This window comes from Clinocottus analis, unplaced genomic scaffold (assembly GCF_023055335.1).
Source record: "Clinocottus analis isolate CAN_PGR_092001 unplaced genomic scaffold, fCliAna1.0.p SCAF_9, whole genome shotgun sequence".
In the NCBI taxonomy this organism is placed as follows: Eukaryota; Metazoa; Chordata; class Actinopteri; order Perciformes; family Cottidae; genus Clinocottus; species Clinocottus analis.
Window position 1 is genome coordinate 1,405,091 of NW_027176251.1, and position 26,347 is coordinate 1,431,437.

The 26,347-nt window shown below is 41.6% G+C and overlaps 3 protein-coding genes across 3 annotated transcripts; all 3 read right to left on the bottom strand.

Annotated features, from left to right (window-relative positions):
* Window positions 1-1,060: 1,060 nt before the first annotated feature.
* Window positions 1,061-4,915, bottom strand: LOC137780777 (gastrula zinc finger protein XlCGF57.1-like). The gene is made up of 2 exons (XM_068568988.1): window positions 4,528-4,915; window positions 1,061-3,865 (listed from the first exon to the last, which is right to left on the bottom strand). Exons 1-2 carry the CDS (start codon window positions 4,649-4,651, stop codon window positions 2,025-2,027), a joined length of 1,965 nt encoding a protein of 654 aa, XP_068425089.1. The 5' UTR covers window positions 4,652-4,915; the 3' UTR covers window positions 1,061-2,024.
* An 827-nt stretch (window positions 4,916-5,742) lies between these two features.
* Window positions 5,743-8,272, bottom strand: LOC137780792 (beta-2 adrenergic receptor). Its single transcript, XM_068569015.1, has 2 exons — window positions 8,142-8,272; window positions 5,743-6,956 (listed from the first exon to the last, which is right to left on the bottom strand). Exon 2 carries the CDS (start codon window positions 6,922-6,924, stop codon window positions 5,890-5,892), a length of 1,035 nt encoding a protein of 344 aa, XP_068425116.1. The 5' UTR covers window positions 6,925-6,956; window positions 8,142-8,272; the 3' UTR covers window positions 5,743-5,889.
* A 7,204-nt stretch (window positions 8,273-15,476) lies between these two features.
* plekhf2 (pleckstrin homology domain containing, family F (with FYVE domain) member 2) lies at window positions 15,477-24,774 on the bottom strand. Its single transcript, XM_068569022.1, has 2 exons — window positions 24,640-24,774; window positions 15,477-19,657 (listed from the first exon to the last, which is right to left on the bottom strand). The coding sequence occupies exon 2, from the start codon at window positions 19,644-19,646 to the stop codon at window positions 18,909-18,911; it is 738 nt and encodes a 245-aa protein (XP_068425123.1). The 5' UTR covers window positions 19,647-19,657; window positions 24,640-24,774; the 3' UTR covers window positions 15,477-18,908.
* Between the last annotated feature and the right edge of the window lie 1,573 nt (window positions 24,775-26,347).

The window sequence follows — 26,347 nt, forward strand, 5'->3', positions numbered from 1 at the left end:
CTGAAGAGACGCTCACATAGAAGGTACTCACAGTAGACATGAAGGCCCATGATGAGCATCAGTATCAGCCAACACATCGTTATCGGTGGAAGAGACCGAGTGAAGAAGAGGAACCTCTGGTCTGACACACACATGGGGACAACGTCTAGTCGACCAATCACAAATGCTCTTATAGACGTACAAAAACTGTAACTTCTCCTAAAGAAGTAGTCTTTTTTTCTCTTCTACCCCAGTAGAACTTGACCCGTGTACACGCATTGTTTGCTCTTGCAATATCTTTGCTGAATAAATATCTGTGTTCAACTTTTACCACGACTTCCAGTCTCTCTTCTTCCTAAGACCAATGTGAGCAGGAATCAATTCACATTAAACAGAAGCAAGTTCATATTTTAGTTCATATTATATACAAGTTCATATTTTAGTAATTTGTGAATAAATGCTGTGCTACACGTTGTTGTTTTAGTCTTTTTTTTTTCTTGAAACCGTCAATGAGCTTTTATCCAGTCAGGAAGAGCCGCCTCATTCAGGATACATGTTACCCACAGTCAACAATCTTTAGCAGTCATGTGCAATTTTTGCAGAACATATATATATATATATATATATATATATATATATATAGATACATATATATATATATATATATGTATCTATATATATATGTATATATATGTATGTATATATGTATATATATATGTATATATATATGTATGTATATATGTGTATATATATATGTGTATATATGAGTATATATATATGTATATATATATATATATACGTAAATATATATATATATATATGTATATATATATATATATATATGTATATATATATATATATAAATACATATATATACGTATATATATGTATATATGTATGTATATATGTATGAAGTGACTTTAGTAGAAGACAAGTGCATTAAAAACACAGAACCAGTCATCAGGTATTTGTAGCTGTCGTCACAGATGGAATCACAGCAACAGCAAGACACAGATGTGGATTCATTGGTAGTTTATTGAAAAGCAAGACAAGGGTTAGAGTTACAAAAAGAATGAACCGGACCGACTTCTTTTGACTTCCATCACGTAACCCGACACAAGAAGAGATTCAGAGCATCGACGTTGAATTCATACACAAGCGAGAAGGAAAACATCCCGAGTCCCAAAACACCAGCAGGAAATTCAAGAAGACTTTTAATCAGCTGAGAAGCTTCAAACATCACACAACTACTCATGAATACCAGATACAATGTAAATACTATGATATTTAAAAAATTGTATGATTATTTCAGGAAAAACCTCAAAGACATAAAATATGATTTGCTTCAGCTGTATGGAATCAAACTGAGATCTTTAAATGTGATCTGATGGAAAGAAAAACACAAGCAAACTATTGACACAACGGGACAATAAATGTACTGATGTGTATATTGTGTGTGTGTGTGTGTGTGTGTACATGTGAATTTACATTTGTGTTACCAAGAAAAGCCCAACAGCAGAAGAATTAAAGTGTAACTGTGGTGGATTAGTTTGAGATGAACACAAAAAGAACAACAGGCTGCTGCAGCTTAGCTACCCTACAGATAGAAGGAATGAATAAAAAAAACACACTTTATAATTGTTTTTAAGCCAGTCGTATCATTTTATTACATCATATTTATCGCCCACACCGTGAAGGTCGGTCCATGAAGACATTGTCTTACATGAAACCGGTCTGTGGCGCAAAAAAAGGTTGGGGACCTCTGGCATAGAGGACATGGAATACTTTGACAACTTAAAACAATTATAATTAATATATACATACATGACAATACATAGCACATGAAAAAATATCATAGAAAAACAAAAGAATGTAAATTGATGTGTAGATTCATCTTAGCTGAATAAACATATTTTGCAGTCTGTATCAGCCTGACAGCTCTTAGGTGTTTAACTAGGTCTGATTTATTTCTGATGCTCTCATCAATACACTTGTGATTTGATGAATAACAGAGACGAGAGAATCCTGTTGAGCAAATTCCACGACTAATTTGTTTCTCTTGTGTGGACTTTTAAATGTCGTTTCAGAGTTTGCTTTAGTGAAAATGTTTTACCACAAACTGAACAACTAAATGCTTTCACTCCTGTGTGGACAGTCATGTGACAGTTCAGGGTTAACTTTTGTGCAAATGTTTTACTACACACGGAACAACTAAATGCTTTCACTCCTGTGTGGACAGTCTCGTGACATTTCAGGGATCCCTTTCGTGAAAATGTTTTACTACAAACTGAACAACTAAACGCTTTCACTCCTGTGTGGATCGTCATGTGATAGTTCAGGGTTACCTTATGTGCAAATGTTTTACTACACACGGAACAACTATATGGTTTCTCTCCTGTGTGGATAATCATGTGAGAGTTCAGGTCTCCCTTTCGTGAAAATGTTTGACCACAAACTGAACAACTAATTGCTTTCACTCCTGTGTGGATAGTCATGTGTAGTTTTAGGGTTTTCTTAATTGAAAATGTTTTACCACAAACTGAGCAACTAAATGGTTTCTCTCCTGTGTGGACAGTCATGTGAGAGTTACGGTCTCTCTTATGTGCAAATGTTTTACTACACACAGAACAACTAAATGCTTTCACTCCTGTGTGGATAGTCATGTGACATTTCAGGGTTTTCTTATTTGAAAATGTTTTACCACAAACTGAACAACTAAATGGTTTCTCTCCTGTGTGGACAGTCATGTGAGCGTTCAGGTTTCCCTTTCGTGAAAATGTTTTACTACAAACTGAACAACTAAATGGTTTCTCTCCTGTGTGGACAGTCATGTGATCGGTCAAGTGTCCCTTACGTGCAAATGTTTTACTACAAACTGAACAACCAAAGGCTTTTACTCCTTTATGGACAGTCATGTGCACGTTCAGGTGTCCCTTACGTACAAATGTTTTACCACAAACTGAACAACTAAATGCTTTCACTCGTGCATGGACAGTCATGTGACCATTCAGGGTTCTCTTTCGTGAAAATGTTTCATCACAAATTGAACAACTAAATGCTTTCACTCCTGTGTGGACAGTTATGTGATCGTTCAGGTGTCCCTTATGTGCAAATGTTTTACCACAAACTAAACAACTAAATGGTTTCACTGATGTTTCGGCTCCAGTGTGTCTCTTCAGATGTACCTTGTGGTCAGAGCTTCTAGCACATTCAGGCGAGCTGCTTGATGTATTTCCAGTACTACAGTTCACAGGTACTTCATTGTTTTGCAGAGGTTTTAAATCTGACTGAGGTTCCTGAGTCTTAACCCAATCTCTACTGTCATCAGTCTCAGGTTCAGACAGGTCTTCAGTCTCATCAGTATCTGATTCTGGAGTTCTTTCTGGATCTGACTTCCTGTCTGGTTCTGATCCTCCAAAATCTGCTTCATCATCTTCACTCTTCACAGAAGTGACTGAGAACTTGATACTAGCTTCCTCGAGCCCTTTAAACTGCTCTCCCTCCTGACTGGTCCAGAGTTGCTCCTGATCCTCTTTAATGTGTGGGGGCTCTGGGTCCTCCTGTTCCTCTTTAATATGTGGGGGCTCTGGGTCCTCCTGTTCCTCTTTAACATGTGGGGGCTCTGTGTCCTCCTGTTCCTCTTTAATGTGTGGGGGCTCTGGGTCCTCCTGTTCCTCTTTAATGTGTAGGGGCTCTGGGTCCCCCTGTTCCTCTTTAATGTGTGGGGGCTCTGGGTCCCCCTGTTCCTCTTCAATGTGTGAGGGCTCTGGGTCCTCCTGTTCCTCTTTAATGTGGGGGGGCTCTGGGTCCTCTTGGTCCAGACTGGAGCTCCAGTCCTGCTGCTCAGGGGGAACCTTTTTTTTAATTACCAACAGCTGAAAGACATCTGTGGAGAATAATAAAATACATTCATACGTCTAACTCTCTATTAGTTAAGTGGCTTATCACTGAAAGCGGTGAATTAGTTGCAAATGAGAATGAGAGAAGCAACATCACCAAGACTATGAACATGGTGCATCCCTTCACCCTGCGACGTCTTTGAGACTCATGTTGCTCATAGGAGGTGAAACAACGTTGATGTCTTTAAAGAAAACACCTTGAGGTTGAACTACATTCTCTGGTCAAACAACAGACTGCTTCTGGATCCCGAAAGAGAAACGGATAACTCGCCCTGTGCTCCTCTGCTTTAACCTGCAGAATGAAGACCACTAAATTCCTGGATTCTTTAAGGCAACATTCGTTGTTTTCTTCACCGTCAGATGAGAATCAGGTAAGAGGCTTTTGTCTGGGCGGAGAGAGGTCACAGTGTGTTTGTAACCTGGTTTGTTTAGTTTACGTTTATTTGTACTATTTTCCGTGTTATTGTGTATTTTACGGACCGTCAAGTCCCGTTCAGTTCTGTGTAACATAACCGTTGTGCTTGTTTCTGCTGTAATAGTGTTGTTCCACGCTGCTGCGCTTTGTTGAGTTTTGATTCTCCACAACGAGTAAAGTTGGTAGACGTAGAGATGTAGTACAGCAAGTGATAAAGAAACCAACAGAACCAACCTGCTCTTTCTATCCGGACTTCCGGGTTGAAAACAGCGTCCAGTAGTCTACGTTGTCGCTCGTTCTCCTCTTTTGAACTAGAAAGTTCCTCCTCGTACTCTGCTCGTACTCTTTCAACCCGCATTTTTCACAAAGACAGAAACGTTTCCTCCACACAAACTCCGTCACAAACCTCGTGTCCTCTCCGTTAAACTGAGACTAGCATGCTAAGCTAACTTCAGTATCCTTGTAGGCTACCGGGAGATGAGTCAGAAAATCAACATCCGGTAACAAAGGTGAACATCTAGAAGTCCATTCAGAAGGTTTATCCAGACTCTGCTGGATCAGTAGTGAAGAAGCTACCTGACACTTTATCAACACAGCAACGAGACGCTCCTGATTCTACGGACGGGAGCCGCCATGTTGCAAAAGGAAGAGCATCCGGGTCAGCTGCAGCTTGCGGGATCACCTTCAAAATAAAAGCTTTTAGAACCTTATATCCTCCTGGGAACTGGGGGATAATAGCGTCTTCCGGATTCATATTTTTGTGTGTGATTTCCTACTTATTTATAGTTTAAACAAAAATTTAAAAAATAAAAATCTCACAATTTAGACTTTTTGAAAAATATATTTTTATTTAAATTTTACAGCATGTCCACTGCAGCGAACCACAGGACCAGTTTCTTGTGAAAAAACAGCAAGATATAGAAGATTAAAAAAGCCACCCAAAGGAGGAAGCTCATTTTGGCTGCTTGACCATAGGTGAGGGTTGGAACCGACCAGTAAATGGAGAATTTCTCCTTCCGGCTCAGCTTCCTCTTCACCAAGACGGACCGGTACAGCGCCTGTTTTACTGATGCAACCGAAAAGTCACAAACAGGACCGGTGATAAAAGGCAGCACTGGCGGAGGCCAACACCCACCGGGAACGTGTCTGACTTATTACAGAGGATACGAACACAGCTCCTATTACAGGCGTATAGAGTCTGAGTGTGTATACTTAAATATGATGTAATGTGTGTTGACTACAGTAATAAAATATATCACCCTCCTTGATATTTGTATTGCCTGAAACAAACGTTTAAACATCGTTTAAGAAATCAGATTCTGTTTGAATCATGTCTTTTTTTAATCAATCAAACGACCATTCCACAGACTGAAACAGGCTTCTGTTACAAAACAAGACAAATGCCCACAAAGATAGACATTAAATATCCAACATTTGTCATCTGAAAACTTCCCATGCTTTTTACGATATATTTTCATGACAGCAATCCCCCAAAACATGCAGACAAGTCTCTAAAGCAGACACACAACAAGTAGTTTGTGTGACAAACAAACATCTAAATGATCCTCAACTCAAGTCTTTGGTTCCTGAAATGTTTTAGGCTTCGGTTGTGGTTTTTCTCTGGAAGGGCACGAGCAGCTTGTGAGCACAGAGTCTGAACTTCTGATCCCTCACACTGTAAATGATGACATTCCAGCAACTGTTGGTGGCTAAAATCCAGAAGGCGAAAAAGGAGAAGTTGCACCATTTGTTTCCCAAAACGTTCCCCACCACGAAGACGGCAATGGGGGTGAATGAGGCGGTGAACGCCACAGTCAGCGTCCCTATTGTTTTGGCTGCTTTGATGTCAGAGAAAGTAGGTTTGTTGGTGCTTTGGCACTCGCTCCCGGCCAGGTGTTTCCTCCGCTTGGAGTGCTGCCTGATGCTGGACAGAGAGATGATGTTAATGACCACGGTTCCACCGAGGAGGGTAAAGTCAAACGCCGGGAAGAGGAGGAGGATGTTCCAGGCCGGGCTCGGGAACTCGCCGATGGTGCCCAGCGCGTAGTTGCACATCCGGCTACAGGAGTTGTACTCCAGAGCGATCTCGCTGCTGAAAACCATTGGAGACACCGCCAGGAAGAAGCTCCCCACCCAGGAGAGGATGATGAGGATAGTGGTCCTCTTCCGCGTGATCACCGAGTCCTTGTGCAGCGGCCTCAGCACGGCGATGCTCCTCTCGATCGTCAGCAGGAAAATGGTGGTGATGGAGACCAAGGTGCACCCGGCGAAGATGGGGCCGATGACGTTGCACGGATGAAAACTCACCGACTGCGAGTTGTACGAGGTCCACTCCGGCGCCGAGTCGGTCACCATGAGGTAGACCTCGGCGTAGACGGAGAGCGGCACCACGAACATCCCCACTGCCAGATCGGCCACGGCGAGGGACGCCTTCAGGTACCCCTGCGGCGTGTGGAAGTGTTTGGTCCCAAGGACAACGGCGAGAGTCACCAAGTTCCCAAACAAGATGGCAAGGATCAGCAGCACCATGAAGAGCACCATGAGGACTTTGTTGGCCAGCGTACAGCAGCACACGGTGCAGTGCGCCGGCTCGGTTTGGTCCAACATGGCTGAAGTGCTGGTCTCGATCATTGGATGAGCCGCTGCGACAACCACGTAATGACCTGAAATGAAAACAAACAGAAGAAAAATGAGAGAGAGAGAGAGAGAGAGAGAGAGAGAGAGAGAGAGAGAGAGAGAGAGAGAGAGAGAGAGAGAGAGAGAGAGAGAAGGAGATGTTTCTTTGTCTGTCCATAAGCCTGAAAGTTAAACTGCTGTTTCATTTTTTTTTTCATAAAACTATCCCGTGGATGTAAAAGCTGAAGGACAGGAGTCAACTACAACTCCCAAGGTGCATTTCAAGGAGAAATATCCAATTTGATAGATGGATGATGGATGAATGATAATGGTTGGATTGATGGATGATGGATGATAGACTCTACCGACTCCAGCGAGAGGAGAGGTGACGTCATAATCTGTCCTATAGAAGCAGCTGTAGTAGTAAACTAAACCCATCGTGGCGTTTTTAATCTGCAGAGACACAAATCTGTACGAGGCGAACGTGAGGCGGGTTTCTAGAAATCCTCCGTCTGCTCTACTTTAATCTATTTAATTAAATACACATTGAACTGGATGTTAACTACGTTTATATGCAGCACCAGGTTTTAAAAAGTCATATTTCTTTCAAGCGTCGAGCTGCTCCTCATCGTCGATCTCCTCATCATTACTGTTCATTGGAAATATCAAATGTTTCTTTCATAAAATGTTACTAAAAACGTAAATGCATTCAGCGCGTGACTGCTCCGCTGTTTCATTTAAATACAACAGAGACGCAGCTCCGGGCTCTGCTGTCGTCACTTATTTAGCTTTGTCACTTTCACATGTTCGTCTCCTCCGGCTGGATATCCGTCTGCGGCGCGCGCTCATGCAGAAGCCTCGCGCGCAGCGAGCCAATAATCCTCGGGATGGATGCGAAAAGGGAGAGAAAAATAAATAAATAAATAAAAAAAAGAGAAATTCCTTCCCGGAGATCCTCTCTCTCCAGCGGACTCACAGGACACTCACATGAATTAACAGTGATATTATTGTAGCGTAATACTTAATAGATGACTTAATATACGTGTTAGATGTGGTTGTTAAACACACAGATGTTCATGGTTGCAGCGCAGCTCCAGTGAACAGCTTTCCTCCAGAATCACAGAAGGTTAACTCAACCACTGACTCACACATTCATGGTCACATGATATAAAATAAACAATAGCGTATAATGATATAAATAGTAACACGTAGTACAGGAAAACTCTACTCACTTTCAGCTGTTACATTCCCCTCATGAGCAGCATCTCTCAATTCCTCCGATGTCACAGCTGCTATTTAAAACATCCCACTGTCCTCAGAAGGAGAAGAAAGAGTCTGTGATATTACAAAAATGCAATAAAACTCGACGTGCAGTGGTCTGCTCCTCTCCGGAGAGACAAGTTAAAGAGACTCTCTGAAGATGTAGCTGACAAGCGACCCCCTCCTCTTCCTCTTCCTCCTGCTGGTGGGTGTGTGAGGATGAGGATGGTAGTGCGTCCAAGCAGTTCATCTTCTGCAGAAAGAAGAATATCCCATCATTAATCCGGACGCCGTGCTCCTCTTAAAGCCTCTTTTCTTTATGTCTGTTTCTCAGATTTCTTTAGATTTGAGTGACAGCTGCAGAAAAACCTCCCGCCGGGTCGCTTATGTGGTTTAAAGTTTGACAAGAAAAGCTCGGATTAATTCTCTTTCTCATCTACTTTCCCTTCTGTTATAGTTATATTGACTGAGTGGAACTTTAAAATCTGAAGGATCGACACAATCAAACACAAAGCTTTGAGGGGTTTTATCCATTTAGCTTCATTTCATTGTATTGCAATCTTTTTCTCTCCACGATGCACATCCAGCCGTGATGCTGATGCTGGATGTGCATCCAGCATCAGCATCCAGCATCAGCACAGCATCAGCATCAGCATCCAGCATCCATCAGCATCCAGCATCCATCAGCATCCAGCATCCAGCATCCAGCTCAGCATCAGCTTCAGAATCAGCATCAGCATCCAGCATCAGCATCCGCATCCAGCATCAGCATTCAGCATCAGCATCCAGCATCAGCATCAGCATCAGCATTCAGCACCAGCATCAGCATCCAGCATCAGCATCAGCATCCAGCATCAGCATCAGCATCAGCATCCAGCATCAGCATCCAGCATCAGCATTCAGCATCAGCATCAGCATCCAGCATCAGCATCAGCATCAGCATCAGCATCCAGCATCAGCATCAGCATCAGCATTCAGCACCAGCATCAGCATCCAGCATCAGCATCAGCATCCAGCATCAGCATCAGCATCAGCATCCAGCATCAGCATCCAGCATCAGCATTCAGCATCAGCATCAGCATCCAGCATCAGCATCAGCATCAGCATCAGCATCCAGCATCAGCATCAGCATCCAGCATCAGCATTCAGCATCAGCATCAGCATCAGCATCCAGCGTCAGCATCCAGCATCAGCATCAGCATCAGCATCCAGCATCAGCATCTTTACATAATAAAGATGAAAAACAGAAGCACGGAGAGCGAGAGAGACAAAATTTTGATTTCTTGAATCAAAACCTAATCAACTGATTTTATCCAAGTGCTCTATCACACAGACGAATCAATCAAGTGCAGGACTGGTAGTGGTCTGTGTGTGTGTGTGTGTGTGTGTGTGTGTGTGTGTGTGTGTGTGTGTGTGTGTGTGTTTGTGTGTGTGTCGCTCAAGGACACGTTGACATCAGAATGTTAAAAGAAATACAAAAAGAACAAAAGCCAAGAGCGACTTTATGGATCGCAAACCTCTGAGTCAGAGGCATTTTATTTATGTTTATATATATATATATACACACATACAAATATATATATACAATATATATATCTATATTTATATATATATTGTAAATAAAAAGAATACAAACCAGAAATCTAAACCTGTTTTGATGTGTCTGCTGTCACTGTGCATGTTGCTCATGCAGAACACAGAGAGCGTTGACGTTCTCCTCAGTGAGGATCTGTTCTCTGCTCTGACAGCAGAACGATGTGATCAGCGTTTCTGAGCGGGAGGGCGGCGGCGGGTCGGCCGCTGGAGAGCAGCGAGTCTCAGTAAACCCGCTCCGGCCGGATCGATGACTCACGCTCGCACTCATCATGAGAGAAAACAAGAAAATAGAAAACCGTGATTCATCATCGATTCAACCTTAAGGTTGAACACATTCATTTGAATGAAATGCTCATTTTTTAAATCTATTTTCTCTTCGTAACTCTTTCAGACTTGTGGAAAGAACATGTTTTTTTTTAATTACTTTTGTCTGTTTGTGTCAGTTGATTTCTTCTAAACGTACCAAACGTCAGCGTTGAGCCGTTATGTTGAGAACCGTGTGGAGGCAATCGATTGTCTGCCACCGAGAATCCTCCTCCTCGTCCTCCTCCTCCTCCTCCTCCTCCTCCTCCTCCTCCTCCTCCTCCTTCTCTTACTCATTGTAGTCTGACTCCCCATCCTCTTAACTTCCCCTTTACTCCCCCTGCCGGGCGGACCTCTGGGGTTCTAATGGAGCTCGATGGGTCGATGCCGTGGATTTCAGGCGACATCATGAGGAGCGTTTGCAGCTGAGCTTCACGGCCCGCTGGCTCACACTGTCATCTATGTTTGGACTTGTGTGTAGAGGAGGAGGAGGAGGAGGAGGAGGAGGAGGAGGAGGAGGAGGAGGAGGAGGAGAAGAAGAAGAAGAAGAAGAAGAAGAAGGAGTTTTTTTTTTGTTCTTTCCTAACTAGATTCCTCATATTTAGATTTTGCAGGATTAACAGCCTCACCGTCACACACCGTTCTTTATATATTTATAAATATATATTTATATCCATAGCCGGCTGCTATAGGAGGACGCCCTTCAGTCACGTTGTGATCATACAGAACACTGACGTGTTCCCAGAGGAAGATCAGTCTAAATAGTTCAGCCGCCGCGGAGACAAACAACAATGGACGCCGTCAGCGGCGCGCGAGGCCGTCAGTCAAAGTTAGAGGTTGAGCGACAGCTGCGCTGATGCATCGTGGGTCTGCAGAGTCAGCGCCCGATGCCCGACCCAACGACCTGAACGGAGAGACATAAGTAGGGCGAAGGTCAAAGGTCACACAGCTTCCCTGGACTGGAACTTAAGCCCTCAGGTCTGAGCCCGAGGGCTTAAGTTACAGTCCAGAGAAGCGAATGGACTCGGGTTCAAGTGTTCTTCAATACAGCATGATGTTCATTTAGGGAATGATGGCCATTTAGACACTTTAGGGGCGGGGCTACCAGGTGATTGACAGATCGACACCAGTATACAGATTTCAGCTTTCTGCTTTTTTTTCCGTAGATATCAGTCGACGGTAAATTGACGGAGGATTGGTTCATCGTTTAAGAGCACTAAATCACAACAGAACATGTATTGTTACGAGCAGGGCCGTCGTAAAGACTCTTTTTTAAATATTTGACAGTGAACTAGTTCATCTTTATTTCAGCGATTGTGTCCAAATGAGCATAAAACTTCACTGGTATGTGAAAACTACACAAACAACAAAATAGATGTAAATGTTGATCAAAATCTTATTCCCTTCTGCTCATAATAAAACCAGTAAACAACTTCCATTGTGCAGTGTACAGATTTGGGAGTGACGCGGGTATGAAATCTAAGTTATCTGTCTTTCCTTTACAAGCAGGAAACATATTTGTTTCTCTTTATTTGAGAAAAGTTCATATTTGTGTTCAGTGTGACCCTGACATTCTGTCTCTTGTGTTATCAGATGCTGAATGAATGCAAGCAAAACTACAGAGCAAAAACACTCTTTCTGATTGAATCGATGGACATTTGTGGCCCCAAATGGGCCCGGAAGAAAAACTGCGGCCCTGGTAACGAGTGAGATGGAGTTGTTTTATCTCTAAGAATCATTCAGAATGAGCTTTATTGACCTTAATCGCCTCTCTTTCCTGTTCATCTCCTTCTAAATGGTCCTTGTCTCCTCTTTCACCCACTCTGTGACTCACCAGGAAGTGATGTCGTCCACAGTAATTGATCACATTTTCCTTCCTTTTCCCTCCGATGAATAATACATCTGGTCAGAGTTTTGAAGGTCAGAGCTCTGCTGCTCTTGAGCTGTTTCTGGACTTTATGTCGCTCGCTGAGCAGATTCTGTGTGTAGTCTCTACAAATGACTCTACTTCTACACGCATTCTCTTCATAATTTATACTGGCATTCAGTTTTAAATAAACATTTAAATAATGTGCAGATTCTTTGCACGTATATTCATTGAGTTTCAAACCTGGTATTTTTGCAGACTTGCTACTACTTGTACCAATAGTACTACAGCATTAGTACTACAGCATTAGTACTACAGTATTAGTATTCCAGTGGCATCTGTGTGACGAGCGGGTCGAGCAGGTTCAGGGAACTTGAATAAAACACATCACGGTTCAGATAGGTCGCAAAACATTCAGTTATTCATAACATTATGTGCAGCACGCATACACACACACACACACACACACACACACACACACACACACACACACACACACGTTAACGTTTTTTTTTTCTCTTTAAAATTAACATACTTAATATGATGAATAATTTTACATGAATTGAAAATTTTGTTCGGACGTTTCAGGTCGTTCAGGTGAGACCTGACCGTCCTTCTTTTACTTTTAGCAGACATTTTACAGAGAAATTTTACAATTTAAATAAATGAAGATAAATAGATTCAGCAATGAATCAAGTAATTTAATAAATCTGACAATATTGATATTTTGTGCACTTAAATGTTGGTGTACTTAATGTGTATTTAAAACTACAATTTAAAACAAATTGAATTTATCAAACTATATTGACACGATGCTAAAGAGAAGAAGTCTCACTCTGCTGGGAATCAATTAAACTACTGAAACCTTTTATTATTTTATTATTAATGTTAATTAGCATTTTAATTACAGTTCATGCTTACATGTTTATGGAGCGACTGCACATCATAAGAACTGTTTGCAAACATTCACAATCTCAAGACACAAAACAGGATTCATGTTCTCTGCTGTGAAAACAAATATCTTTCTCCTTTTATTCCTCTTTACTTTGTCCAGCTGACAGACAGCAGAGCGGCCTAATGGCGTTGCGTAACGCTCAGGAACAAAGAGCGCCTCCATGAAGCAGAGAGAGGAACATCAGACGCTCTTATTAAACCTCTTAATTAAAGCTGGACGCTTCTCCTCATTATGCATTCAGACACGCACAAAAGACAGGAGGAGGGCTTTCTTCCTCGGGCTTATGTGTGAAGCTATTTCAACACTTTAACGTACAAGTCGGGTTATAAGCTGCTACTACCCTCTGTGGTCGTCCATGTTAGCTCCCCTGCTGTAGCAAGCTAGCGCTGCTGCTGGCTCACAGCTGCTACTGCCCGCGTCCCCGCTGCCCGAATCGGGCATTGAGCTGGGGCTGGTCCCGCTACCTTCGGTGGTTGTCGGAGAGCTAGCAGAGAGCTAGCAGCAGCGCGAGCTGGCTACAGCGGGGAGCCAGCAGCAGCGCTAGCTGGCTACAGCGGGGAGCTAGCAACAGCGCTAGCTGGCTACAGCGGGGAGCTAGCAACAGCGTTTGCTGGCTACAGCGGGGAGCTAGCAACAGCGTTTGCTGGCTACAGCGGGGGGCTAGCAAGGAGCTAGCAGCAGCGCTAGCTGGCTACAGCTGGGACAACCACTGAAGATAGCAACGGTTTGTAACCCGATTTTAAGATTACAGCAGAGGAACACTAGGCAGAGCTAATTGATTAGCACTTGCTAACATTTAGCCAACAGGTGGATGGTCTTGTTGGAGAACTTTTAATACAATAAATAATCCTCTTACTTACTTTTACACAGTTTGTTCAAATAGAGAGATTATCCTTCATGATTTACTGATAAACATTCCTCGTGCATGTTTTTTTGCACGTCAGGATCTGATGTAATATTTATTGGCGCAATGAAAGGTATTCAAATTGCTCTATTTATGGTGTTTGTTTCCAATATGGCCGCCAGGAGACAACGTTGCTGCCAGAAAAAAAAACATGGGGATTTAAATACAATAACTTTGAGTATTGGCAACTATTGGTACAATAACTTTACAATAACTTGAGAACAAACTTTGAGAGAGTTAAAAAAGCATGCAGAAGACAGCCGACATCTTTTTAAATGTAATTTGGGGTCAGACAGACAAGAGGAGCCAGAGGAATGTGACTGAAGCTGCGAGAGCTCGACACAAAGGAAGAGTTTGAGTCTCAATTAGAATATAAAACGGCGGTTTAATAACTGGTTATATTCAGCTTTTATGTAAAGAAAAGAACCATTTTGTGTGAGACTGTGAGGAGGGTCGACGGTTTGATCCCCTCAGGATCGACTCGTTGCCTCCCGAAATACAGTTACTGTAGTTTTATATGAGTTATATTTAAAACAGCATTTATGAGCTGCTTCTTCACCGGTCTCATATGAATATATATATATATATATATATATATATATATATATATATATATATATATATATATATATATATATATATATATTTATTTATTTATATATATATATATATTATTTCTCACTTTTACTTTTTACCATTGTTAAAGAAAAATAAAGTTTAATGAGTAAAACATTCATTTATTATTACAATTATTTTGTTTCCTTGTTTGTTAAGGACAAAAGAAAATACATAGATTCACTGTTTGTTTTGCAGCATTGTCCTCCAGCTCTGCTGTTATGTAGCTGCTGTAATAGCTCTTAAAATAACCAGCTATTATCCTCCATCATCATCATCATCATCAGTAATGGCCGCCATCAGTTGCACTCTGAACCTTAAAGCAGAGACAGACTGTTGGTTCATTCATGGAAGTTTTCTTTCCTCACAGGATGAAGCAGAACATTCAGGAGGAAACACAGAGACACGTCACGCTTACATGGAGCATATATTTCATTTAAAATGTACTTTAACACGTCAAGGACATTGTACCAGGTAGTATACCAGTATATACACACACCAGGTACATCAGTATACACGACAGTAAACAGTGCCGTGTACATGCCAATCAGCTAGTTATGCCGGTAGTATACACACTGGTAGTATACACATCAGGTAGTATACATACCAGGTAATATACATACCAGGTAATATACATACCAGGTTGTAGATGCACCAGGTAGTATACATACCAAGTATTTTAGTTAATGGAGTTATACTCATTAAGCTCATGAAGTTATAGAAAAGAGGACTCAAGTGTTTTTATGTTATTAATTATTTAGTTATAAATGTTTACAGCTCATTTGAATAATTTCTCTTTTCTTTTTATGTTTAAAATATGATTACGTCAGATTTCATTCATGTGGCATTCAGGGCTCATATGAGGGAACAATCTGTTCTCAGTAAAAATCTAAATGCACCAGTTTTGTTTTATTTTACATAAACTTTAACAAAGTCAGCAACAGCAACTTTTTTCTAACAAGCTTAACGTAATAATCCAAAAAGGAAAACACACGACACCAAACAGTTGTTCAAGTAAAACATTATTTATATATATATAATATATACTCAAAGCTTTCTGAAGGTTTAGTATCAAAGACGTTGTGTACATTCTGATTGAAGCCCTTTTTGTTTACAAGCTTTTAAACAAAACAATTTTAATGAAAAAAAAAAGTCACGCCGTCAGATGGCAACAAGGAGATTTAAATCAACAAAACCTAAAAAACCCAGATGATCTCTTTCAGCTGTCATCTCACGCCTCTTCCTCCTCTTCCTCATTCATTCATTTAATCTCAACACTTCTCAGGATCTGCAGCATCAAAAAAAAAAAAAAAAAAAAAGATTTCTTTAAAAAAAAAACTTCCAAACTTTTACTTGCTTTCTGTCTTCTGACTTTCGGATGAAATTATAGTGAAAATAAACCATTCCCCTTTTTTGTGGATACGCTAAGCTAACGGGCTAATTTTACATAAACACTAAATTACAACTTCCTGGTTTCGTCATGTGACGTCATAGGACCCCAAAAATATGTTTTTCTCCCCTATTAAGTACGAACAAAAGAATATCCATTATTATTATAATTATGCGGGGCTGGAGGGGTGGGCGGGGCTAAAGGAAACACTCGTGCGCCTTAAGAATCCAAATATTAGGAAAATCTGAAACTTTCAGATGACTGACTGCTGGAAGAAGCCCCGCCCCTTTCTGTGTCCATAACGTTACGAGAGAGGAAGACAACGTTAGCGTTCCCACGATCAGCGAGAAGAACATGATTAGTTTAAGCGATTAAAAGATTTCTTTGTATTTCCCATCGTGTGATGCGTTCAGGGAACCCCCAAAAAAGCCACCACTGTCAAATCTGTGTGTTCTGAAAGCTTTTTTTTCTGCGTTTTTACTTTATTTGCGTTTCATTACTCAGACTTAAGTCTTCGTCCCGCGCGTGAAGAACACACAGAAACCCGCTGCGATCTCTCCGGACGCCGTTTACAGACGTTCATTTAACATCAGGACAAAGTTCACGTTTACTTCTCCAACGTCAGCCGACCTCCAGGAAGGAACAGAGGTCGTTAAACGCAGAACACGCGACGCCTTGAGCTGCAGATGCTGCTGAGGCATGGACAGGAGGAAGAGGAGGAGGAAGAGGAGGAAACCGCGTCATTTCAGAGCCGATAGTAACTGTACAACAAAAACAAATAAACCCCAAACTAATTCTGTACAAATGTACAAAGAAAAAAAAGGATAAAGACACAAAGCGTCATTTAAAAAACATCCACCAGAGGCGCTGTGGGTCCGATCAAAGCCACTGAGCCGACTTAGTTTAGTGCAATCCTAAAGCCGCTTCCCACATCATCATCATCATCATCATCGTCGTCGGCCACAGCAAGTATAAAGAACAGCGGGTTAGTGATCATGTTTCGCTTTGCATTAAATCTATAAAACTAACTGACTTTTTTTTTTTTTAAAGCAAACGTCTCTTTTCTTTAGACGAGGCGTTCGCTGCCACCTCGGAAAAAAAGTAAAACCGCGACAGATAAATCATCTGGAGAGATGAAGACGTTTGATCGCCTTATTCTGCTCTTGAATTATTAGTATCAAAGCACCAGATATCAACAGGAAATAGATCAGTTTTAGAACGTTAAACCAAAACAAACCACACCTTAAAAAAGGACATTTTTACCCTAAAAATAAACTACAGTTTTTTCCTCTGAGCTGTCGAGTTATTCAACAAACTAGAGCTCTGAAATAAAACTAAATCAGCAGTTTCAAGTCAGAAAACAAACAAAAAGAGTGTTTTTTTTATTCAGCATTTAGTTTACTTATGTTCCTCCTGGGAGGTTTACTCTTCTGTTGGACTTCCTGTTCCTGTTTTAGAAAGACGCCGTAAAGCCCGCCCCCCGCTCCATTTGATTGGCTGTTGGCCAAAGCGTGACATTTGATGAAAAAGTTGAGAATATTTAATAGAAGTTCAGTTGATTAGACGTTTTATAATATTTAATTTCATGACTTTTTTTGACTAATAACCACAAGACTTAAAGCGCTGCTTTTATGAGTGTGGCAACTAAGTTTTATTTAGTCAATTATTATCTTTGTTTGTTTAAGGATTTTAATGCTAAACATATTTTTCAAGAAGAAAAAAAAAGATTTAAAGTGGAGCTTTGTGTGTGCGACACACACACTTCTTCCTCCAGTTAAATTATTACACAACTTATGATGAAACTAAACGTGTGATTAACAAAAAAGACATTTCACTGGTGAAAAAAGTACACACACACACACACACACACACACACACACACACATTCAGATGTAGAAACGGTCAGCTGTCAAAAGTGAAAAGCTCCTATATTTTGGGGGCGTGGCCGACGGCATGTCATGTGACAGAAAACGACCAATCACAGTCTACCTTGTTCTCCAGCAGAAGAAGAATAGATTTCAGTCCAACGACTGAATTATCTTTTTATCGACTTACTGCTAAATTACCACAACCCCCTCCATCTCCTCCTCTTCCTCCTCCTCCTCATCATCATCATCGCATGTGTGCAGGTTTTGGTTTCTTAGTAACAGCAGGAGGGTTTCTGTGTAAACCGACTGACCTGTTTCTTCCCCCCTGACTGAACCTGTAATTACGTCGCCTGGGAAAAAAATAAAAACCAGCCGGTGACGAGAACCTTCTGGTGTGAAGAGCACAATGTGGCAGGAAGTAGACGCTGGAAAACTCATGATTACAGGTCATCAAGAAAAGAAAGAAGAAACAATCACCAAAACTGAATCCATCCTTTGTGCATCTCCTGCTCTCACACACAGACACAGACACACACTTTTTTGCAGCTTGCACTCATCAACAGACACACTTCCTGACGGACGGGCTCTGGTTCCTCCAAGGCACTACGTGACAGAAAAGGCAACCGGTGGTTAAGGTTTTTTTTGGGGGTATGTGGCTGAAACGAGCCTCAACTGATTTGTCAGAAGCAAGAGGAAGAGCTCTGCGTTTAGCATCATATCTACATTTTGTTGTTTTATAAAAAAAAAGGGACATTTTTCTGGAGACGGATTTACAAAATAGGGCAGAAAAATACCACAAAGAAAAAAAAGCACCTGAAGGACAGAAGGGAAGAAGGAAGGTCAAACATTGAGATATTCCCTGCAGAGATAACAAGCAATCACCTTGAGCTGGTCTGGACATAAAGAAAAAGCGAGAGGAGGAAGAAGAGAGGAGGAAGAGTTTTCTCGTTAGCACCATGTTGTTCTGTAGTGACGAATCAGCCCAATCAAGAAGAAGAAGAAAGAGATGAGAAGAATGCTGGTCTCCCACTTAATTCCACATTCCAATCACTGCTTTGAGGAGATTATTATCATATTATATTGATCCCGCTGCAGTTCGAGGACGTAGTAAAATATTTTTTTTGGTTTGAAGAGAGTTAGTGAATTAATCCTCCGTTAATCTCCATCATCTGGAAGGAGAAGGAAACGACAACAGAAGAAGACGCAGAAGAAGAAGAATTCCCTGGGATGTTCCCGGCGCCTCAGTCGCTGCTGTCGTCCTCGTCGTCGTCGTCGTCCGACAGGTTGTTGAACTTCGACCCCAGCCGGCTGAAGGAGTCCGAGTGCGGCGCCAGGCCGCCGGCCGTCAGCTGCAGGAAGCAGTACTCGCAGACGCGCACGGGCTTGGACGACTGGCTGGGCAGCAGGTGCTTCTTCTCTGAGCACGGCCCGCACACCACGAAGCCGCACTTCCTGCAGTGGTGGCGCCGGCTTACCGGCGTGAACTTCACCTTCTGGCAGCGCATGCACACCGTGGCCTCCGAGTCGGGCACCCACACGGCGGCGTGCTCGCCGGCGGGCGCTTTGCCGCTCTTCTGCAGCAGGTCCTCCACACACTTCCCGATGTGGTTCATCCACTCGGACTTCTCCGTGGCCGTGGCGGCGTACACAGCGAAGGACTTGGTGGGCGTCTTGATGAGCCAGCCGTTGCGCAGGTCGCCGTCGTCCGGCACCGTGGCGATGGTGACGCTCTCCAGCGGGATGATGTGCTGCTTGTTGTACTTCTTCTTCTGGATGACGATGTTGCCGTAGACCAGGATGTCGTTGAAGAGGAAGAACTGCCGCGCCTTGGGCTTCTTGCGGCACAGCTTGGTGAGGACGCCCTCGCCGATCAGCACGCGGCCCGTGATGGCGAGCGGCTGGCCCGCCGCGCCAAAGCAGCCCTCCACCACGCCGATGCGCTTGGAGTTGGCCTCGCTGTTCGCAAGCCGGTCCACCATCTTCACCTCACCTGGAGGAGACGGAGAGAGAGCTTATTTAAAAAAATAATTCATTAATGTTAATCAATTAAAGTCATTATTTTTCTTAAAAGACTTTAACTGTAGAAGCAAATCAGCCATTATCAATTTAAATAGCACACAGTAGCGCTCCCAACGAGAGTCATTTAGGTGTTTTATATTTGATGAAAGGGATGCTGATAAGTGAAAATGAGCTAAATGGTGTTATTTCTATTCAAAAAGAAAAGAGGAAAAACCATCAGTGGGCGGGCGAGTCCTGTGATCTGTGTGAACACAGCGAGCCTGTCGGACCGTTAGTTTCTTGCCCTTTTCAACACAGAAACCGCAGCGCTAAAAGCAAAGCTAATTAGCCAGTAGATGCCAGTGCAGCTCGGGCTCACCAGTGATCTGCACACTAATAACCCGGAGAGCTGCTGCTGAAAGCCCCCCTCCTCCGACCTCCCACCCACCCAGAGCACACAGAGGCCGCTGACAGGTCGGCCCTGCTGGCGAGGAAACGGACCAACCAGCAGACGAGGTCCAGGAGAGCCAAAAGACCCCGGAGGCGAAGAGCCATGAGCACAGGACAGCGGCTCCAAAACCAGTCATCCCAGTGAGACACAGTGTCATCCCAGTGAGACACAGTGTCATCCCAGTGAGACACAGTGTGTGAAAAAGACTGGACGGACAGAGGACACCACGAAGTCTCTCTGCTTGGCCGTCACAAACGTTTCAGCAAAGACGGAAAAGAAAAACATAGAAATCAGTTTTAGGTTTATGTAAATAATATTTCATGAAACAGATTATTTGACACATCAGGGTCTAAACGTGCAACTTTCATTGTCAATTTTTGGATTATTCCTACAGCAACGGGTCAATAAAATGTTTATAAGAGTATCAATGAGAATTATCAATAAGAGTTTCAATGAAAGTATGAATAGGAGAAGTAGAGTCTATAAACTCATTGATCCAGCAGTCTTAATGCAGCCATAATGTATTCATAATGTATCAATAATGTATTCATAATGTATTCATTCACTACATTCTTCACATCTCTCAGAGTCACTGAACTGGTTTCGGTGACTTGACAAAATATTTACGGACTTCCCCTGCAGCTCGTTTCCTGAATCTAAATCAGAAGATAAATAAGATAATATCAATATAAAAGTAAATATAGAATAAATATATTCAGGTTGTAGTTTTAGTTCATTCTACTTCCTTCCCTAAAAGAACAGCTTTGCTTTCAAATACACGTCTGACCCATCCCTTTATTACGCCGGCTGACCTCTACCAACAAGTCCAAAGTCGAGCGCTGCCGTTCGTGCTGCTGCCCGTCAGTCTGAAGGCAGGTGACAGGAATCGAACCCTCGGTCCCGCCCGCTATTCCCCTTTAACCCCACACACTGTTTACACAAGACATGAAGCTCTGAGCGCGTCCAACAGGAAACAGGAAGTCGGCTCAATGTTACTGAAACACTTGGTGTTTATTACGCTGCACTTTGTTCACTCGGGGGAGATAACGGCCGCTCTCCACTTCCACTCCAATCACTTTTTTTTATAAACACTGATTAACTTCTCGTCCTGCAGATATTTAACCCTCTCTGGCCGGAGGAGTTTCGCTTACGTCACGAACAATAAAAGCGTTTGGTGAAATATCACGATTCAGATTGTCGCTTTAAATTGACTCCGTCCGGCGTGATGCGTTCAAGGCACGTCGGAAAAGATGACGGCCTTACGATCACGATGGGTTTTCACAGGTTCTGGGTTCGATGAACAAAGTAGTGCAGAAATGAACATGAATTCATATTAATAACATCTCTCTTTACTTCATAAATCAGCGCCACGTTTATCATCTTTTTCAGAGCAAAAAAAAAGTAGGTTTTTTTTTTAAAGCGGCACCTTGCACATCTCCACACGAAGTCGATTAAATCTAACTCCCTTTCACTCCATCTGTCTGAACATGCTTCATAACACAACGCTTCACTGCATTGTGTTTATTCTTGCAGATGTTGATACTTTTGATCTTAATCTTTCTAAAAAAAAGATGCACTATTAGTCTGTGGGTTGTTGTTACGGCATCGAACAATACTTTTAAAAAAACTCTGGAGTTTGAGGACTCATCTTTAACACACTTGCTCATCCTCATGTTGCAAGTTCAGAGTTTTGAGCTGAACTCTGTTTTCACAGTCAGGAAGATTTCATCATCACGTTCAAACACATCCAGAGCACAGAGCAACCATGAGGCAGCTACACGTTTACACACGCAGAAGAAGAAGAGAGCGCTCACAGAGTTTCATTATTAATTGGTGTATAGCTCAATTATTTCGTCCGTGAAGTAGTTTATGTTTTAGTTTAGAGACAAACTCCAGCGCCGGACGAGTAAAACCCTGCTGCCGAAAGAAGAAGTGAAATGTTGACTTACTACCAAACAAAGGAGTGTTGAGTAAAAGGGAATGTGTCCAGAGGAGGAAAGGAGAAGTGAAGACGTTCAACTGTACGCCCAAATGTCTGTGTCCTGAGGACGCTCATATTCAAGCATTAAAATGATAAAAACCCAATTAATAAATATTATTCGAACCCATGAACCTTCTGAACCGCAAAACTACAACGTTCATCACAGCCAGAAGCTGTAACAACATCATTACCGTCACATTTTTATCTTCTTCAAGGTCCTTGAACACATCACGTGTGACGAACGCTCCCATGAGAAAGAGCGAAGCTGTAAATGTTGATATTTCATCAAAAACATTTTATTCTACGCGTCTTTTGAAACGTTTACTTTCACCAGATGTTTAAAAAGGAATTAAACTCTGAGCTCCTGAAACTATGACGTCATCATTTATTCACCTAAGACCAGCAGTCATTTGACCTCAGAGGAGAGGAACTCTGACTGATGAACAGGAAGTGAGGAGAAGAAAAGAGAGGTGAAGAACTGGAGAGAGGAGGAGAGATGAGAAGAGGAGGAGAGGAGCAGAAGAGAAGGAGAGGAGAGGAGAAAGGAGGGAAGGAGGAGGAGGAGGAGAAAGAAGAGGAGAAGAGAAGGAGGATAGAAGAAGAGAGGAGATGAGAGGAAGGAGGAAAGGAGGGGAGAGAAGAGAAAAGAGAAGTGGAGAGAAAAGAGGAGAGAGAAGAGAAAAAGAGCGGATATGAATATCTTAATGAACATCGGGCATGAACATTCCTCCACATTGGAAACACTTGTGGCAACTTGGCGATTAGATTTAATTATTTGTCTCTTCTTCTTCTTCTTCTTTCTTCTCATTAATTAACAACACGTCTGACTTCTCTCTTCTTCTGGTTGTTCAGAGTAAGAAATGTGCAACCGGTGAACCAACGACACGCGGAACAAGAATGTGGTTACATGTTTACAAAAGATGTGCTCGTGAGACGCTCGGCCTTAAAAAAACCTCAAAAGAAACAACTCCAGGTCATCAAATCAAGCGCTCCCTGTTTGTTTACTAGAGAACTACCAACGGGCCGCGCAGGAAGTAACCGGCTCCTCTCAGCGCTCCTAATCTGCATCCATATATAAACAGAGGCATATTGGATTATGTGTGCCGAAGGACGGCGGCACACGGGATTATTACAGCCGACAGATAGTTCGCGTTCCCTCGTACCTCAACCAGTTGAGCTCTGGGAGAACTGGTTCCAGGGCACGCCTCAGAGCCGATTGGTCGAAAGCCGATCAGCTGATCGCTCCGACTCCCGACACGTTTAATCTGAACCGGGTACTGGAAGTGGAAAGAGGCCGTCACCGGCCGGAGGTTTCCCAGTTGGTTTTCCAGGACTTTTAAATTGTTGAAAGCCGTGGAAAACCACTGGTCAAAATATGTATGAAACTTCCATGACTTTTAACCAAATTTTCATGACTTTAAACCAAATGTCCATGAGCAAACATTGTGTGAAATCTGTGTATAAACAGTAAAAACTGATCAAATGTAGTATTTAAACTAACAATGAGGATTCAAAGCATCCGGTATACTTTAAATGACACAAATGAATGAGAGACAATAGTTTGATTAAAAGAATAAACATTTATATAGATGCCTGTATGTATGCCTGCTTATATTTTGATCTTCTTTATTTTAAAAGCATATTCATTATATCAAACTCAGCGTAAATAAACGTCATGAACACAGTTACAGGACTTTTACTACACTTTTTAAAAAAGACGGGTGTTAGTGGAGGTCAACGAATGGTCTCAAAAGCAGAGAGGGCAAACTACACGAGAGTGACCTTTGACCTCAAACGCCGGTCACGAGAGAAGTCAAGAGAAAAAGCTTTTTAACACAAGTGTGACTCAAGTTAAACAGAAACTTCCCCCTTTTTTTAAATAAAAAAAAAGGTGGAGATCACATTTACCAGGAGCTCTGAAATGAGTGTACCTGTGCAGGCAACTGCACACAGTGACTGCTTCAAAAAGTACTTCTTATTAATACATAATAAATGGTGTTTCCAATCTGACCTGAAATATTGTGAATTACTAAACTAAAAAGTCGCATGAAGGCACCACCAGTTAACGTCTTCGTTTATTTATATATTATATATATTATATATATATATATATATATATATATATATATACATATATACATATACACACACATATATATACATATACACACAAATATGTGCATACATTTATAAATATGTATTTAAAGTTTTCTCAGTGACTTTCAGACTCGTCACACTAACTTCAGTTAGCATTTAGCAACATTTAGCTCAGACGTTAAGCTGCAAACAAACTTAAACTCGCTCGCTGCTTCCGATTAATTTCCTCTGCCGAAGCTAAACTCACCTGTGCGGGCTCGCGCTGCGACGCCACACACTTGCGCGTGTCTTTAAGTCAAAGTTCACACATTTAAACCTTTTTAAAAGAGTAAAAGAAGAAGAAGAAGAAAAAGAAGAAGCTAGCTAGCTACTAGCGTCAAGCAGCTTCAAGCGACAGAAACGCCAACTTTTAAACTAATGAAAAACAACAACAAAAACTACGAACCCGGCGGCTCCTCTCGCGGTCCGGTTCGTTAGTCTGCGGCCTGAAGCTCGGTTGTGGCCCAGGTACGGTCCGTAAAGCCTTGCCTGCCCCCCCTCAGAGACCCGTGAGTCCACGGACACGAGACCGAAGCTGGAAACTCCGAGAGACAACAACATGGCAGCGGGACGCCGCGTTCACGGGCCCAGCGGGAGAGTTGGGAAATATGAATATTCTTCAGGCTGTGGAATATCAACAGACAGACCGACCGACTGACAGACAGACTATTTCAGATTTACAGTAGTTTTAAAGTATTAATATTCCTCTACAAGTAGAATCCCTGCTTAAAAATACTACAGTAAAAATATGTACCAGCACAATTAACTTAAAGTAGTTAAAGACAACATATATGTTTGGCTGTATATGGTGTTTTATGGATTAATTTTACTAATTTAATAACAATTAGTAATAAAATGATTAAAGCTTTATTATTCATTACTTTCCTCCATATAGTCAAACATTTTGACTTCAGCTTTTGTTCTAGTATTCATACAATTATTTGGTTGTTTTCTCTGAATGTACAAGTTTAGAAATATAAATACAAGGACAACACTATTGTGTACTGTGTTTATTTGTATTTTTAAGTCATGTTTTGATGCTTTTTAGTGCATTTGATTACAGATAAACTCAAAGTGCAACAAACTTAATTTGCCTCTTCACATTTAAACAAACTAAGTTATGTGATGCTGTAAAAATATATAAAAACTTTTGACCTCAGCTGTAAATACTGTTTAAAATGTATCTTTTTAAGGGACTAAACACAACAGGAATCCCGTCTGGAGGTCTGGTTTTGAAAGTCTAATTGTCAAATGTGGGAATAAAAGATAAAAACGCTGTAATGTACTATATAAATACAAAACGTGTATTAACGTGTTGCTCACAAAGTGCACTTGTGCAAAGGGCTTACCGTCATCCTGACGCATGAAGGCGCGTTTGAACAAGTGGCCTGAAGTCTCTAACACGGTTATTCCAACGGTCAGTGAAGGCAGCATGCCGGGAGGATTAAACAGGACCGGACATGCTGAAGCTCCAAAAGCACCGAAACCACTTTATATTTAAAAAAAAAAACGTAACGCGAATTCCTCTTTATTTTCCCTCTTTAAATCATGTTTTATTTACTGAAATACTTTTTTTTTTGTTTTTCCTTTTATTTTGTGCATTTTAGCATCTTGGAAACAAAATTTAAAAAAAACTCTTTTTCAGGAGACATATAAAATCCCAACCCAAGTTCCTTTTACTAGATTATTTTAAATATCTTTCAACCGTATCATGGTTGAATTCAGTTTTTGGTGACATTAAAATGCTGCTTGTTAAATATCATTGACAAATACATGAACTACCTTAAAAGGGGACATTTACGACAAGTGTGTTTTACTTAAATACTTTAAGCACATTTTGTTGTAATTACTGGAGTGGTATTGCTACTTTTCCTTTAACCTCTATTGTGTATTTCCTCTTCCTGTTGGTTACAGAAGACATAAAACGACATCAGGACAAGATAGAAAAGGAACAAAAGACAAACAATACACATACAATAAAACTAGAAAGTTCTCTGTTAGGTGTGTCTGCCATATGCAGCGGCTCTGGTATCCCCAAATTTGATTAAAATAGACCACTGCGTCGCTTCTTCAGGTTTAGACGGTAGTAATAAAAAGATAATCCGTCCTTAAGA